General features: G+C 38.3%; 1 protein-coding gene across 1 annotated transcript in view; it reads left to right on the top strand.

Annotated features, from left to right (window-relative positions):
• CRYBG3 (crystallin beta-gamma domain containing 3) overlaps positions 1-18,145 on the top strand; it is a 123,736-nt gene that overhangs the window by 18,870 nt on the left and 86,721 nt on the right. The window contains exon 6 of the mRNA XM_021714101.1: positions 7,547-7,613. Within this exon, the coding sequence (XP_021569776.1) occupies positions 7,547-7,613 (67 nt within the window). The remainder of the gene's footprint in view (positions 1-7,546; positions 7,614-18,145) is intronic.

Here is an 18,145-nt window from a genome sequence, read left to right as displayed (position 1 = left end):
TATGACTGTGTAATATTCCATTGTGTATATGTACCAAATTTTTTTTTATCCAGTCCAGTTTTGATGGGCAGCACGGTTGGTTCCTTGTTTTTGCTATTGTGAACAGTGCTGCTAGAAATATGCGTGTGCGGGTATCTTTTTTGTAGATACCTTTTCTTCCTCCAAGTATATTCCTGTTAGGGGGATTGCTGGATCATATGGAAGTTTGATGTATAGTTATTTTAGAAATCACTACACTGTTTTCCAAAGAGGATGCACTAATTTGCATTCCCACCATCAGTGTAAAAGTGTTCCTTTTTCTCTGCTTCCTCACCAGCATCTGTTGTTGTTTGTTTTATTAATGATGGCTATTCTTAATGGGATTAGGTCGTATCTCAGTGTGGTTTTGATTTGCATTCCTCTGATAATTAGTGAGACTGAGCACTTGTTCATGTGTCTGCTGGCTGCCTGTATATATTCTTTTAATGTCTTTTGCCCACTTTTTAATGTGGCTGTTTTGTTTTTGTTTTTGTTTTTCCTTTCAGCACATTTGCGTTCCTTGAAGATATCCTGGTTGTTGGACTTTTGTCAGATATACAGTTGGTAAATATTTTTTACCATTCTGTGGTCTGTCTTTCTGCTCTCTTGGTGGTTTCTTTTGCTTTGCAGTAGCTTTTCGGTTTCTTATGGCATGAGTACTTGGGGTTTTAATCAGAAATTGGTTGCCAGTTCCAATTTCAATAAGGGTGTGTCCTGAATTTTCTAAGGTTATTATAGTTTGCAGTTTTATGTTTAGGTCTTTGCTTCATTCAGAGATGATTTTTGTGTATGGTTATTTTCAAGTAAGAACTGATACTAATTTTATTGAAACTATTCCATGATTGAAAGGAGGAAATTCTTCCTAACTCATTCTGCAAAGCCAGTATTGCCCTATCACCAAATCCAGGAAAAGAACTGGTACCAATTTTACTGTAGCTATTCCATAAGACTGAAAAGGAGGGAATTCTCCCTAACTCATTTTTGAAGCCGGTATCACCGTAATACCAAAGTTAGGAAAAGACACAACACAACAACAAAAAAAGGGAACCACACATCAATATCCCTGATGAATTAGATTAGAAGGATGAACATAAATGCAAAAATTCTCAACAAAGTACTAGCAAGCTGAAATCAACAGCACATTAAAAAAAAAAAATCCACCACAATCGTGGGTTTTGTCCCAGCAATGCAAGGATGGCTCAACATACACAAGTCAATAAACATAGTTCATCACATAAACAATTAAAAACAAAAATCAGCCGGGCTCAGTGGCTCAGCCTGTAATCCCGCGCCTTTGGGAGGCTGAGGTGAGTGGATTGCCTGAGCCCGCGGGTTCGAGACCCGCCTGGGCAGCGAGACCTCATCTCTACAATAAATCAGAAAATCAGCCGGGCGTGGTAGCGCATGCCTGTAATTCCGGCTACTCAGAAGGCTGAGGCGGAAGGATCGCCGGAGCTCAGCAGGTTGAGGCTGCGGTGGCCGGGAGCGGCCACTGCACTCCAGTCTGGGTGACAGAGTGAGACTCAAACTCAAAAAAAAAAAAAAAAAAAATCATATGATCATTTCAATAGACACAGAAAAAGCACTTGATACAATCCAACATTGCTTCATGATTAAAAAAAAAAAACCCTCAGCAAAATAGGAGTAGAAGGAACATTTCTCAAAATAATAAAATCCATATGACAAACTCATAGCCATTGTCATCCTAAACAGAGAAAAATTCAGCGCATTTCCTCTCTGAACTGGAACAAGGCAAGGAAGCTTACTTTCAGTATTCCTTTTCAACATAGTACTGGAAGTCCTATCCAGAACAATCAGGCAAGAGAATGAAATAAAGTGTGTTCATATTGGGAAAGAAGAAATCAGACTATCTCTGTATGCCAACAATAGTTTTTTATACCTAGAGAATCCTAAAGGCTCCTTCAAAAGACTCTTGGAATTGATAAATGAATTCAGTAAAGTTTCAGGATACAGAGTCAACACACACAAATTAGTAGCAGTGCTATATACCAATAGCGACCATGCTGAGAATCAAATCAAGAACTCAATTTCATTTCCAATGGCAGCCAAAAAGTTAAAATACCTAGGAATATATTTAACCAAGGAGATGAAAGATCTCTACAAGGAGAGCTATAAAACAGTAATGAAAGAAATTGTAGAAGACACAAACAAATGGAAAAACTTCCCATTCTCATGGATTAGAAGGATCAACACTTAAAATGATCATATTATCCCAAATCATCTACAGATTCAATGTAATTGCTATCAAGCTAACAACATTATTTTTCACAGTATTAGAAAAAATAATTCAAAAATGTATATGGTACCAAAAAGCCAGAATAACCAATGTAATCCTAAGCAAAAACAACAAAGCTGGAGGCATCACATTACCTGACTTCAAATTATAGTATAAGACTGTAATAAGCAAAACAGGCTTGTACTGGTACAAGAGCAGACACATAGACCTATGGAACAGAATAGGGAATCCAGAAATTAACCCAAATACCTACAACCATCTGGTCTTCAACAAAGCAGTCAAAAGTATACACTGGGGAAAGGAAACCCTGTTCAACAAATGGTGCTAGGAAAATTGGATAGCTATGTGCAGAAAAAATGAACTTGATACCTCTCTTTCGGCATGTATAGAAATTAAAGTAGATTAAAGGCTTAAATGTGAGACCTGTAACCATAAAAATCCTAGAAGAAAGCCTAGGAAAACTCTTATGGATATTGGCCTAGGCAAATAATTTGTGGCTAAACCTCCAAAAGCAAATGCAACAAACCAAAAATAAATAATTGTAACTTAATTAAAGAAAAAAGCTTCTGCACAGCAAAATAATCAACAGAGTAAATAGACTGCCTACAGAATGGGAGAACATATTCACAAACTATACATCTGACAAAGAACTCAGAATCTACAAAGAACTCAAACACATCAGCAAGAAAAAAGCAAATTACTCCGTTAAAAAGTGAGCCAATGACATGAACAGACATCTCTCAAAAGAAAATATACATATGAAAAAATGTTCAGCATCACTAATCATCAGGGAAATGCAAATTAAAACCACAATTAGATACCATCTTACACCAATCAGAACGGCCATTATTAAAAAATAAAAAGACAATAGATGTTGGCACAGATGTAGTGTAAAGGGAATGCTTTTACACTGGTGGTGGTAGTAGTACAAGTAGTATAAAACCTCTATGGAAATCAGTATGGGGAGTTCTCAAAGAACTAAAAGTAGATCTATCATTCGATCCAGGAATCCTACTTCTAGATATCTACCCAAAGGAACAGAGGTCATTATACAAAAAAGACACCTGCACTTGTATGTTTATTGCAGCGCAATTCACAGTTGCAATGATGTGGAATCAGTCTAAATGCCCATTAACTGATCAGTGGATAATGAAAATGTGTGTGTGTGTGTGTTTGTAATATATATATATACACACCATAGAATACTATTTAACCATGAAAAGGAATGGAATAATGTCTGTTGCAGTAACTTGGATCGAATTTGAGAACATCATTCTAAGTGAACTAATGCAGGAACAGAATACCAAATACTGCGTGTTCTCATTTATAAGTGGAACTGAACTAGGGATCTGCAAAGGCATATAGAATGGTATAATGGACATTGAAAAATCAAAAGGGGGACAGTAAGAGAGTAAGGGGGAAGAATGAAAAATCACCTATTGGAGACAGTGTGCACTGGTGGAAGTGATGGGTGCACTTAAAGCCCAGACTGCTTTGCCACTATACTGTGCATCTATGCAACAAAAAAAATTTATACCCACTAAAGCTATTGAAATAAAAAAAATTTCCAATTGAAATACCCAGGGTCCCAAAGGATGTTACATTGTGAGCAAACAATAGGAACATATTTATCTTCCTCTAGTACTGTATTTCTTTTTAAGAGTATGCAAGTATCGCTCCAAGCCTTTTGACTCTTTTCTGTTATTTTATTACTTTTTAAAAGCGTGTATCTAAGTATCCAATATTTTGAGTGTCTTTAGCTACTGTTCTATCTTTTTTGTTTTATTTTTAAATCAACTGAAATGACCTTGTTCTTCTTGAGTAATTTTTTCCCACCAGCCTCATTTCCTGCTTTGTGTCTTTAGAGAAATATGGTGCAGAATAGGAATGACTTGTATATTCTTTCAAGAGACTCATTAAGATAAAAAGACTAATGTGTATTATTACATTGTTCCCCATGGAACAATGTTTCCTGATGAAGGTAAGCAGGCACACATGGAAATCTGGTTATAGATTTTTAAAAATTCATTTAGGGCCACACACAGTGGCTCACTCCTATAATCCTAGCACTCTGGGAGGCTGAGGTGAGAGGATTGCTTGAGCCCAGGAGTTCAAGACCAGCCTGGGAAACATAGTGAGACTTTATTTCTACCAAAAAAAGTTACATTAAAAATTAATTTAACAAATACTATTTGAGTGCCTTCACAGTGCCAGGCACAATGCTAGGCTCTGGGATATAGACATGAAGGATACATTTTCTGAATTTAACAAGTTCATATTCTAGTTGGGAAGACGAGCAATCAGCCGTTACAATAATTATGAGAGGTATTGCTGGGTGCAATGGGAGCATGAAAAAATACAGGCAAAACTAGAAATAAACTGTCAAGGATTAAGACTTGGTTGGGGTGGGCAAGGATGTTGCAGGCAGGAGAAGGAAGTGGTTTTTTGGATTGTGAACTTCGTGTATTCTAGCAATGTGAAGTGGTTCTTTGTATAACAACAGGTGTTTCAGGAGCCAGGTCACGAACAACTCTCTATGTCTATGCTAAGGATTCTCACTTTATTTATCAACTGACAAATTCACTGACAGATTTTTGAACAGGTGGGCGTCATGATCATATTAATTATCACTTTGACAGCCCATGATTATGGTTTGAAGCAGAGCAGTCCTGAAAATACAAGAGACTAATTAAGAAGGAACTCTAATAATATAGAAATGACAAATACTTTAATGAAAGCAATGATATTTATCGATCAACCAAAATTTTAAAATGTGTTCTTTGCTTTACAACTCAGCACATTTTAAAATTTTGGCTTAGCAATAAGAATGATGGGACTTAGTCATAGGAAATAAGTTTTAGAGTTGTAAGAAGTGTCCCAATGGGAGGCCCAAGACTTCACTTGTACGTAAACCATTTATGCACATAATCCTGACTTGTACCCCACAACTTTAAAATAATTTTTTAAGTAGTGTCAGTATTTCTTTTGGTGATTTTTAGCTTTAAATTTTCCCATTATTTGCTCAAGACATATGTGCTGACTTACTGCTATGTTTTTTTCTGGAATTTGTATGTCTGTACTGTGTACTTGTACGGAATTACAGCTACTTGGAAAGACTGAGTTCTGCCTTAATCCCATGGACTCAGAGCTGCGTTTTCTGAAGAGCTCTTGCATTACAGAAGAAACTTTTATCATTTTCAGTACAGTTTCAGGCAGTATGTTTATAGAAAGTCCTCTAAACACTCTAAATGAAGTAGAACTTTAGGAATCTTGAAGCAAGAACCAGGAGATTCAATTAAATGGCAGTTGTATATTTAGATTGTTTTTAGGTAGGTCATTCAAAACAGATTGTAGTTAGAGAATTAATTCACTTATAAAATTGTCAAGGTTAGTATTATTCTTAATTATACCCTGGATCCTTGTAACATAATCTTTGACATATATTTTGCCACTCTGTTTCTGTTAAGTTGACCTTAAGTAGAACAATATCAACCGACATTTAGTTAAAAAAAAAAATGAATTGTTAGCAATCTTTTGACAAAAGGCAAAGACCAGTAAGATGGGGGGGAGAGGTGGGGGCGGGGAAGAGAGAGATAAGAATCCATTCACTTAAAAAATAGCAACCTTAGGTATATGGGTTACAATTCTGTATTGTATAATACTATTTTCTGTTTTTGTCCCCTGGTTTTTCCTGTAGAATTTTCCATGCATTTAACACATAGCTCACATACTTACCTTTTTTATATATACTTGCTTTTCTTATTGACATTTAAAAGCTTTAAGGGCCCAGTCGTATCTCACTGGCACATGTGCTCCTGCATAGAGTCTGGGACTCAATGATATTTTAGTCCATGGCATTTTCCAGATTTTCATGATTTACCTCCTGTTCCTGTCTTTTGACCATTTCTATTTGTTGGATACTTCGCATGATAGCATAGAATTTTATGGATTGGAAATCTAAATAGCATGAGTCATGTCCTCTCCTTCCATCTCTCTGCTTTGGGATGGCCTTTGTCTCATCTGAACTATTGATACTTCCTCCCTTCCGGTCCCTCCACCACCAGTGACTGTAGCTCCACATCTTGCCCACTCTTAGTCATCCTTCTGTGTGTGCCTGTCCCCCCTGCCTGAAGGCTTCCTACTACATTCAGGACAAAGATCAAATTTGTAATGGGTTGGGCCAGTTCTTTGTAGTCCGGCATTCACTGACCTTCAGTCTCATTCTCATCTCTGGCGGGATTACCTCTACCTGTCACAAGCGCTATGCTCCAGTCTTACATGAAAACCAGCTGAACAAAATATGGTTTCCCCAAAATGCCGTATTCTCTATTATGCCCTGCCTTTGTGCCTCCTCTGAGGGCACTTCACTGAGCAGGCCTCATCATTTGTTCCCTATTTTCTCTGTGCTTCATGTAGCAATGTGTTCACCTAGCAGTTACAGGGCTCATCAAACTGTATTGTTAAAATGTATCAGTCCCCCCAGCCAGACTAAGTTTTGAAAAAACCCTGACACTACTCCTTTGTATATAGTTATAGCCAAGCACAGTCCTTGGCACATGGTAGACAGTCATGGTCATCTTTAGAGTAGAGCTATATTCAATTTGTTTAGGATTATTAAAGAATGGAAACAGGCTAATGTATACATTAAGTTATAAATATTTAGATCCAAAAGGTATATGTGCCGAATTGGCAAAGTTGTTTATAATGACATCTCATAAGGCATCTGTGAAGGTATTCTAGACACAAGACAGAAGTGACTGGGAAGTCAGATTTTTAAGGTGCCATCTGGAACACATTTGGGGCTAGACAAGCCTACATCTCTTTTTGAGTGTTCCCTGAATTCACTAGATGAACCTATATGTTTATAATGATTTGCTGGATAGAAATGCACTGGGCTTTGAAACAAGATCAGGCTGTGGAGAACCTTAATATAAATGAACTCTCAGAGAGCCAGCCCCTTCCAAGGTTGTGATGGTTGTACACTGGGCCTTCTTTGTTCAGATGCATTATTACTCTGATGCTGATCATCAATATAAGAAAATAAGAAAACGAACTCATGCAAGTATCTGAAACCTGAATGAGCATTTTTGAATGTGCTTTTTTTTTAAGTTTAGAGATTCAAATCGATATATCCTTAGTATGACATTTTGCATAGGAATCTTTGTGCATTGCAGATAAAGGACCTTTCAATTCTTGGTTTAAATACAGGAACTGTATGGATTTAGTGATTCTCTTTTAATTTCAAAAGAAATTGTGGTTTTTATTTTTCAGTGTTGAAAATGAGCCCATGAGCACAAGTCAGAAAAAGGAAAATGTACTTTCATCAGAAGCAGTAAAGGTATAGTTTTAAATTAATATTATCTTATGTCAAGCAAATAGTTTTAATTACAGTTCATTCTTCCTTTTAGGTTCTGTCATCTTATTTTACATTTCAGAAAGAACACCATGTTTTGACTTTATGTGGAAATCCAGCCCAGCTCTCGTGGACATTTGCATCGAGATGGAATGGGGGTTGGGGGAGAGGGGGTTGGGCTCCAAGAAGGGAGTGTACTCTGAGTGGTGTTCTCCCCTTTGCCACTAATCCAGCTGTGTAGTCTTCAGCTGAGATATTCAACTTTTTTTGCTTTGGTTTTCTAAACTAAAGCTGAATCACATGACCTACATGTTTTCTTATCCCTAGGAAGTCATATTTTCTGAAGTGCTGCAGGCAACAAGTAGTGCTCTGTGGGGGTAGCTGTTAACAACCTGTTCCTACATGTCCTTGCTATGTGTTGGACTTGCTTGGTCCGCTCACTTGTAAATTGTTCTGCTTGGCTTCTTTAGGACAAGCCTAAAAAGTGTATAAGCTGCACACGTGCCTAGACAGTTATCCACAAGTAGTTGGAAATCCTCGAAAATCACTAAACCCTGTGACTTCTCTTCTTATTTATTAAGTGATTTCTATAAATTCAGTGTTTCTAATTCCAGGCATGTGATCACATTTTGGTAACTTTCCTACAATCATGGCTTTTGGTTTTACATGTGACAATCAGTCAAGGAGAAAGTTTCCAAGGATCTCAGGATACATTAGCTTGGTCAGTGGAAAGACAAAAAGTCATCTGAAGTCTTTGTTGCTGATATGAGCACTTTTTAACATTTTGGAAAACAACTTAAGTCCAAGTGCATTAAATATGGTGAAAACCACCAAGCTGTTATCCTTCTTTACTCCTGCCTTCCATGTTAGAGCAAAACATATAAATATTTTACTTTACGGAAAGGAAAGAATCAGGATCACCTTGCTACCATTTATTTGCTCCTTTGTGAGTCTGGCTACTAAATCCTGTTCCTGGTGGCTTTCTATCATCTCTTGCCTGTTTCTCTTCTGCAGCCAATTGTTAACCTGCCTGTTGGTTTACTGTTGTGTGGCCTACATCACTTCTTCCTGTTCCACATGCCTTGAGTTGCCCTACTCAAGATTTCCACTTCTGATGCTATATAGGAAACTTTGCCCTTGCATGGTTTCACAGGAATGCTGTTGCTTCTGAAATCTCAAACTTCAAAGTGTCCTTGGTTTCCATCTCCTGCCAGTCCATCTCTTAATCCCTCATCGCCTCTCTACTCACCCTTGCCCTTCACCAAGTCCTCCTACTTTTCTTGCTCCCTTCTCTTGATCTCTGCTTGTTTTCCTATTCAGCCTATATCTGCTGGTCTATTTCAGCTAGACTTTCACTAAAACAATGCTCAGTCTTTAAACATGAATAAATTCAACCTTTTATTTCCAGTAGTCCCACTTTTCACCTACAGAGATTTGCTCTGAAAGTCACATTTTTGTGGACTCAGGAAACATGTGGTGGCAAACATGGTGGCTGGGGCTCCATGCTAACAATCTTTTTTATCCATTTTTTAATATCTTGGTCATAGTAACGGTATTTTCTATTAATTCTTAATATCTTATTTTGAATGTCCAGAATAATTTCATTTTAGTGCCTGGGCTCCTAAGTAAATACCACTCACAATCACAAGACTATTTGTCTTTTGATTTGAGGCTGATATGTCTACTCACATATGGGTACTCCAGTTAGCCCATAATAGAAAAGGTCATTCTCTAAACTACTGGTAGAATTTCTTCAACCCAGCCACACAGATACAGTTGTACAATGACTGCTGATACCAGGCATCAAAACAACAGTCAGCCCTAGGTCTTGAGAAAAAAAAAAGTTAACAACATCATTTATTATCTTGCTATTTTGAACAGTCTCAATTGAAGATTTTTTTCTTTTAGCAGGGGACATAAAGCAGGCCATTTGTTTTCTCTCTAATGAAGAATTTACTGAAACGCAGCACTTCACTACTATTTGATATTTCTCACTGTGCTTCCCTCTTGTTAACCTGAATTGTATAATGAATGCTTTCTTGTAAGGAGAAGGAAAAAAATGTGTGGCATTTTCCCTCTTGAGTCTGAATCGTAACAGATTTATGTATAATAAACATAACCTCATATATGTCACCTTTTTCTATTTGACCTTGAAATACCAAATCAAAATGTCAAAGATTGTTTATTATAAGTTTGAACTACAAAAATTAGCTGTATTTTTAAACACTTAGAAGCTATGTTTTATGTTATTTTTGGACATTATTAAATTGTGTGTGCGTGTGTGTGTGTGTGTTGGCGGGGTCTCAATCTGCTGCTCAGGCTGGAGTGCAGTGGCACGATCATGGCACACTGCAGTCTCGATCTCCTGGGTTCAGGTGATCTTTCCTCCTCAGCCTCCTGGTAGCTGGGAGACTACAAGCATGCCCCACCATGGCTGGCTAATTTTTAAATTTTTTTTGTAGCAATGAGGTCTGGCTATGTTGTGCAGGCTGTTCTCGAACTCCTGGGCTCAAGCAATTCTCCTGCCTCAGTCTCCCAAAGCACTGGAACTGCAGGTGTGAGCCACCAATGACTGCTGGCCCAGGATTAAATTCTTGATCCCTAAAATACTACTTATGTGCTGCTCAAATTTTGCTGTTTTGCTAACATTGGTGGTTGCTTCTAACAATTGCATCTATTCTGCCACTAGGACATATATTTGGTTTATATTAATGAGGCTTTTATATTTAGCTAGAGCAACTTCCAGATATTTAGTCCACATTCTACCAGTGTCTTGCAGCTTTAGACTCGCAGTATTAACATCCTCTTTATTTGAAAGAGAGGGAAGACATGTTGTTATGCCCTGTTCCCTTCTACCAACATCAGAAGACTGTTTATCCCTTTCTTCCAAGGCTAAACTCCTTCGAGTCCCTATCCTGACCACCCAGAACAAGTGGCATTAATATGCTTACTTCCTGCCTTCTCTTGTGCGTTGCTCATTTCTTTTGTCCCTCCATCTTCACTGACTTCTTCCCATTTACCTTAGCTCTCCAGGTTTCTCTCCAAGTATATTAAATTAAAACCATGTGTTTTTTTTTCTTTCTGTGGGTCTGGTTTTCTTTCAGTCTGTCATTTCACTTCGCTTATACCTTTTGCCAAAATTACTTATGAAGGTCTATCTTAAGTACTGTTCAGTTCTTAATCCTTTCTAATCCAACTCCTGTTTCTCCTTTGCCATGGGAAGCTGAGTATTGTGCCTGACACACGTGTCAGGGATGTTTAGTAAGTGCTTGTTGAATGACATCCATTCCATGAAACCAGTACAGTCAAGGTTATCAGTGACCTCGTACTGACCACATTCAGTGACCTTTCCTTGTGTCTTATTCTGTTTAACCAATCGAAACACTTGATTTTCTAGGTTTTGCTCTCCTTTTCAGAAATGTTCTTTGGTTTATCTTTGCTTCTATGATATTGTCCTTTTTTGGATCAGTTCCTACCTCTGGTTACTTCCTTGTCTGTTTCCTTCACTGATTCTTTTCTGGCTACATCATTTTTCATGTCGACGTTTCTCAAAGACCTCAGTTCTCCTCAGCATCAGTCCTCCGAAGTGATATCTTCCAGTCTTGGTGCTTCATCTGTTGACTCCTAAACCACTACCTGACATCCCTTTTGAGTTCCAGACCTGATCATCAATGTTCCAGACCTTTCCAGATGGATATCCCTTTGATCCCTAAATCTCAATATCTTCAGAGGTGTTCTATAGTTTTATTCTTTGGAGGGGGCTGGGGGGCAGTGGTAGTGGTGGTGGTAAGTAAGGAGGATTTCCTGACTGTTTAGGATGGGGGAAGCGTTCTTGGTTCAACTTCTTCATTTAGAGATTTTCAAGCAAGTCCTTTCCTTCTAATCCCATTACTCATACTGCCTAAAGTACCTGGGTATCTTCAAATCCTGAGCTTTTTCACAATATTTGTGGGGGGAATTATTTTCCTTATGATCAGAGTCCCTTTTTACAGATACTTAGGTGAAAGCTTCCTCTGTTCAGTTACTACATCTGCCTTTGCCTTCTAAGCCCTTTCTGAAATCTCTTACCTTCTAGATCTCTTCTCTCCCTACCTTTGTACTTATAACTTAAAAAAAAATCCTTTTGCTGTCATTTTAGAGCATTTGGTACAAGAGGAGTCAATGTTCTATCTTCAGTATGTTCTATCTTCAGTGTTTATCAGAAATTGTATTTCTGTTTATAGTTGAACAAAGTGAATCTTAGTGATTAAGACAAAATTCCCGCTGCTAATAGAGAAGACAAGATAATTCAGTGGCAGTTCTGTACCACAATACTCCATTTGTGCGTTTAATTATGAGCTAGGTTCATAAACTTCATTTATCAAAAAGAAATCTATTAAGATATAAAAAGAACTGTGGCAGTAAGTCTGTTTTCAGAAATGAGTATTGAGCTAAATAAAATAATTATACATGGACCATAGGTTATATATTCTCTAACCCAGGTCTAAATAAACTGATGATTATTAGGTGTGCTCTCCATAACTTGGCATCTGCTTAATGTACAGTCTAACCTTGGTTCCATTTTAGAATTGGTGATCCTGAACATTCATAATACTTTGGTGAACGTTCTGGCATCTTTTAAGAGAAGGTGGCTGGTTATATGTCTGTGATGTTCCTGTGGATAAAGAAGTGGAATCAAAGAATATCCACTTAATGCAAATTAATGCCAGATATTTAGATTCATAACTTTACTTCCAGTCTTAGAAGTAAATCATTTATTATAAAGAACCACATTTTTTTCCTTGTTGCTAGTGTTTACTAACTGACCTGTGGAAATGGAAGAATCTCACTGAAGAAGAATGGCCACGAATTGTTCTTTACATTAGTGCCTGTATTGAGAATACAGTACTGTGTTGTAAGATTAATATATTAATATATGCATCCGTTCATATTTTGACTTTGTGTAGCTCTTCTTATTGGTCATTTTCAACTTGGTTGAAATGGTTGTCAAATTTAAGTGCATTAAATGCTTTCTTAGTTAAAGGGAAACTCATTACTTAAATACTTTTAAAAATAAATTATGGCTTTAATATATGCTTGCTATCTTTTTTTTTAAGGCACAGGTCTTGCTCTGCCCAGGCTGGCTTTGATCCTCTTGCCTCAGTCTCCTGAGTTGCTGGGACCACAGGCAGGTGCATACCACTGTGCCTGGACCTTGTTGTCTTTCTTTTCTTTTCTTTTTCCCCCAGCAATGCAAATAGTGGCAGCAATAGCATATCAATTTAATGTAGAGATTTTCATACTTCTTTTTTTCAAACATAGGAGCTCTTTCCTCCCGCCCCAACTACACTTGTACATTCATACCCATACATAAACAGATGAAAACAAAGCTCCCCTGTTGGTGGTGGGAATGATTTGCCTGGAGCGCACAGCCAGCCACTGTTCTCTGCCTCTGCCAACTATGGCACCTCCTTGGAATAATTTTTAAATTCCATGTATAATGATAGAGAGAACACAGACTTTGGAACCAGATTTTTCTGGGCTTAAATCCCAGATCTCCCACGTGTAGCTTTGTAACCTTGGAAAATTGACTGAAACCTCTCTGAACCTTGGTTTACTGATCTGTAGTGGGCGTGTCCAATCCTTATTTCATAGAGGTGTTTTAGAATCAACTGAGATGATATGTAAAGCACTGTACAGTACCTGACACAGAGTAGGTTCTCAATAAGATAATTGTTTTCTTGCCATATAAAGTCTGGCTAAAACTATAAATCTTTGCTTTGGAATGATATTGATTTATTCTGGGTGAGGAGTATAGAAATCAGCATAAAACATTGATGCTGCATAATATTTGAGAGGAAGGCATACAAGAAGGCATACAATATTGAACATTTAGCTGGAAATCAAAATCTATACAGAGTAAGTGCTATCGTGGAACCTGAAATGGAAAATGCACTGTGTGTCATCATGCCGTCCAGATGACCAAAGAGACTGCCAGGACTTAAGCCTGTCCCTGTGGCTGGTGCTGGTCTGGGGCCTTAATATCTGGTAGTTCTTAAATGTGTTTTAAGGTATCTGGTTTGATTTCAAGCAGCTTCAACTACTGTAGACCTGGAATGCCTACAATACATACTACATTGTTGTATGGTGGAATATCTTATCAAAACGGAAATTGAGTATGAAGGATCATGTTCATACTCTAGATTTTTATGAGAAAATTTACCTTCACAGATGCCAGGTATTGGTTCTAGAACATTGAGGGATTCCAAAAAACTTTCAGAGAATCAAAAGCATTTATTATTCTGACCCAGTGCTTTCACTGGAAAAGTCCTTACACTGTAACAGGAAGGAATGACTCCATTCCTATTCTTTTTCTATTTATTTATTTATTTATATTTTAAAGATGTGGGGTACAGTTCAGGGTTAGGTAGACAAGAGGTCATCATACAGGTAAAATTTGGGCTTCCCTTTGGAACCCACTTTAGTTTGAGATCAGGTACCCTTATTGATGTTATGCTCCCCTGCCCTGGCAGTGTCCCACTACTGCCAAACCCTTTCTTACAGTATTATGGTAAATGTTCAGGGTCCGCTTATGAGTGAGAACATGTGGTACTCAGCTTTTCGTTTCTGTTTATTCCTTTCTCTTTTCACCTTATCAACCTACCCTTGTTGGTTTGGTTTTTATCTACATCCTTAGCCAGTGACAAAGTCCACATCTTTATCTCAGTGTCTATCCTGAGCTTTAAGGGGAGAGCCACTTCTTTGATGGATCTTTCCTCTCAGATGTTACTGGGTATCAGATTTGAAGTTGAACTCATTTTATCTTCACTTCCTTCTGTTTCTGTATTCCCTATTCTGATAAAGGGTACCACCATATTACCCACTCTTGACCCCTGGGGATGATTATGCCATTTTGTCTCCCTTTCCATTGCACCAAGGCTGGTCAACAACCTGCCTTCCTATCCATAGCCATTGCTCCTATATAACTCAGACTTTTGCTGTTTAGACCAACAGTTTTCATCTATTCTTTTTCTCTGATACATGTGATACATGACTGTTTTGGGTCACCTCTGGTTAAGAGCATTCATTTGGTACATGATAGAGAGCTACCTTCCTTTATCACAAATTATATGGAGATGAAAAGAGTGAAAGTTACACCTTGAATATAGCCTTAATTCCATACCAGAACATTTTGTAAAGGTGAAATTTCAACTTTTATCTAATTTTAATAACCAGTTATTTATGACGTCTCAGAACTGATCATAATACTGATATGTCATAATATAAAAGTTGTGAATAGCTTATTTGTTGCTGTGTTAAACCAAACCCATGTAGACTTGGCAAAATAGGTTATGGCCCTTCTGCCTTGCCTGTTGTCATTCTTTTTAGTTAAAAAAAAATCTGTGAAAAAGATGTATTATCTTTCACGAAACATTGCTTTAGTGATAGGGGTATGAATAGTTCATATTTATACCTTCACATTAGTTGTAAAATCAATTTATTGAAAAATATTGTTGATGCAAATATGTATCAGTAATCACTAGGAATTTAATCAGACAAACTACCCAAACTAAATCCACTATGATTAAAGGTAAATGGTGATTTTGATTTAAAATTTTAGCATAATTTAAATTGTAACTCAAGATAGCAGTAATAATAAACTGATAAAGTATTTTCTTCAAAATTGAGGGAATTTCAAGTATTGGCAAGATTTCCAAGTAGTATGTGGCAGCCAGATGTCTTGGTAGAATGCTAATTAGAATTATCTAGTATGCAACTGTTTTTAATTTATGAATGCCAAACTTTAGTAACTGTTAGTAATTCAGGAAATAGTCCTACTTATGATAAAAACATAGAAAATTATTGTTTTCCTTCACCCTATGGTGACAGGGAAGATGCAGGACATTAGATATATCTAGTGGAAGAACATATGAGAGGAAACCCCCCCAAACAAAATCGGAATTATTTTTTGGAGGATGGGTCCTTTGTAGTATAGGCTTCTCCCGATAGGTTAGTGTTCTAGGAATCCATTGCTATCAGTGTACCAGCTAGCGTTGCTGTGAGAGGCTGCATTCAGTTTTAGTGAATTTTTCTTTTGGAAATTCTTTCAATGTGTTTGCTCATTTCATGATGGGTGATTAACAAGAAAAACCTGGCCACACCACACTGCGTATTCAGCAGTTTTGACCAAAAACCATGACCCCTAAGCCCCACCCTCCCTATTCACCCCAAGTGACTTTTTTTTTGTTGTTTTTCCAGATGAAAAAAGTCCTCAAAGGGAAACGAAAGAGGTCAAACAAAATGGCAGAAGCACTAAAAGGAATAAAAATTAATAAGTTCAAAAACTGCTTTGAGCAGTGGAAAAAGCATCTCAATAGGTGTGTTGTATCAAACAGAGAGTACTTTGAAGGTGACTGAAGTTTAAACATGTATGACTAAATGTACAATTTTTATAAAACAAATTCCATTTTCTTTGTGGGGAGCTCTCGATATGCAATTTCTCTTCTGAAAACCTTGAGTTGTAGGAGGAATTTTCCAGGCAAAGAGGGCAAGGGATAAGTAGTTCCAGCAGTAGGAATAGCATTGTTCAAAGACTTACAATAGCCAGAAAGAGAGAAAGAAAGGTAGGAAGAGAGACAGACAGAGAGAGAGAGAGAGAGAGAGAGAGAGAGAGAGAGAAGAGAGAGAGAAAGAGAGGGAGAGAGGAAGTAGAAGAGAATGCTTAGATGACATTAGACACTGCAAGCATTGGGAATGGATAGAGATGAATTTAGGTAAGGCCAGAGAGGCTAGATCTACCAAGACCTTGAATGTCGTACTTAGGGAGTTTGGATTTTATCCTGATGGCAATGCTCAGCCATTTGAAGGCTTTAAGAATGATCAGATTTGACTTATAGAAGATTGCTGAGAATTTTTTCTGAGAGTTGACTGAGGGACAACAGGAGTGGAAGCAAGGAAACTTGCTAGGCCACTTTTGACACAATTCCAGGGATGAGGCCACAGCATCCTGATGTTTTGTCTGACTTTAGCAACAAGTAGGAATGTTATAATTTACAGAAAATGGAAGAATGGAGACAAAGCATGGTCAGGTCCAGCTTAAGATGTTTTGAGTTTGATGTTCTGGTAAAGCAGGAGGATACAGATGTATTTGGTAGATGAACAGATTCATAGTTTAGGAATCTGAGCTGAGAATACAAATCTGGAGATATCAGGTTATTCAAATCTGTCCGAAATGAGATCTCATAAGAGCATGAAGGAAAAGCCTAGGCTGTACATCAGAGTAACATGATATATAAGGGGTGGCTTCAAGGAGGTGAACTTGAAAGAGATGGAAAGAGTATTCAGAGAGGAAAAAGGGAAACCTCAGTGATGTCATGGAAGCCAAAGGAAGAATGGTTTTCAGGAAGAGATTCAATCTGATATTCTGCAGACACGTCGTATGCTCCGTATTTCAGGACAGAAAAAAGTCCATTGGATTAGTAAGTAGGAGAGTGTCTCTGAGGGATTGTGGTCAACATGGCTGGTGAGGAAGCCAGACTGCAGGGATTTAGGAGTGATTGGGAAGAAAGGGAAGGAGGACGGTGAGGGTGGGAACTCCTTTTTAGGGTTGGTAGTGAGGAAAGAAGAGAAAACTGCCTCTGGATAAATACTTTTGAATGGCAGAAGCTTACAGTAGGGGCATATCAGACACTGAGGTTCTGAGAAGACACCAAGGAATATGCATGGGTGCCCTGGTGGAGGGATTAGCCTTGGGAGGTGAACTTCTTCCTCTTTCATTATCAGGGTGAGTGAAGGAAGCAGACTTAGGTGCTCCTGTGACTCAGATAGAGGAGAGGAGGAGTCAGGGCTGTGCGGGAGAGGGAGTGTCTCTGTGAAAGAAGGTACTCTGCTGAGCAAGGGTGTGGAACAGTGGAGGGGGCACTGAACAGATGTGGGAGAGGTCTGAAATAGCCGTTGTGGAAAATGGACGAAGGTTGCAGACTGATTTCCAGCTGAGGCTGTAAATCGTGAATTGTTGGCAGCCAGACTCTGCATAGCTCTGCATACGCCTGCAGATTTTTAAAGCAAGACTCATTCAGCTATGTGGAAAAGATAAACTGGAGTTTTTCTGGGTGGGGATTACCAGGGAACAAGAGACAGAGGCTTTGAAGTTATTGGCCATATTTGAGAGCTGGATAGAGAAGTTATGGACATTTTTGGAAACTGAAAGAAACAGAGTGAGCATCAGGGCAGAAACTCTGGTGAGGCAGGAAAACTGGTGTGTTGGGTACATCTTGGACAGTGTGGTAGGCTTAGAAACTGGAAAGGCGAGTAGGTGTGAACACTGAGGAGTGCCTGAGAGTCAGAGTCAATGGTGGGGCAGTGATGGGGAAAGACAAAGGCCAGGGCTAACCGAAGGGGTGGAAGTAGAGGTCACTGGAGTTGAGGGTACCAAAGAGCCCCAGGTGGAGTGGAGTCATGGTGTTCTCAAGGGTTGTCCTTGCTATACACAACACAGGCAGAGCCTGATGTAGAAAGGAGGACCAAACCAGGTGTGA

The sequence above is a fragment of the Carlito syrichta genome, unplaced genomic scaffold (assembly GCF_000164805.1).
Source record: "Carlito syrichta isolate Samal-C Ts95f unplaced genomic scaffold, Tarsius_syrichta-2.0.1 Scaffold305223, whole genome shotgun sequence".
NCBI lineage: Eukaryota > Metazoa > Chordata > Mammalia > Primates > Tarsiidae > Carlito > Carlito syrichta.
Note: the sequence above shows the minus strand (reverse complement) of the source record. Positions and strands in the feature narration are given on the sequence as shown.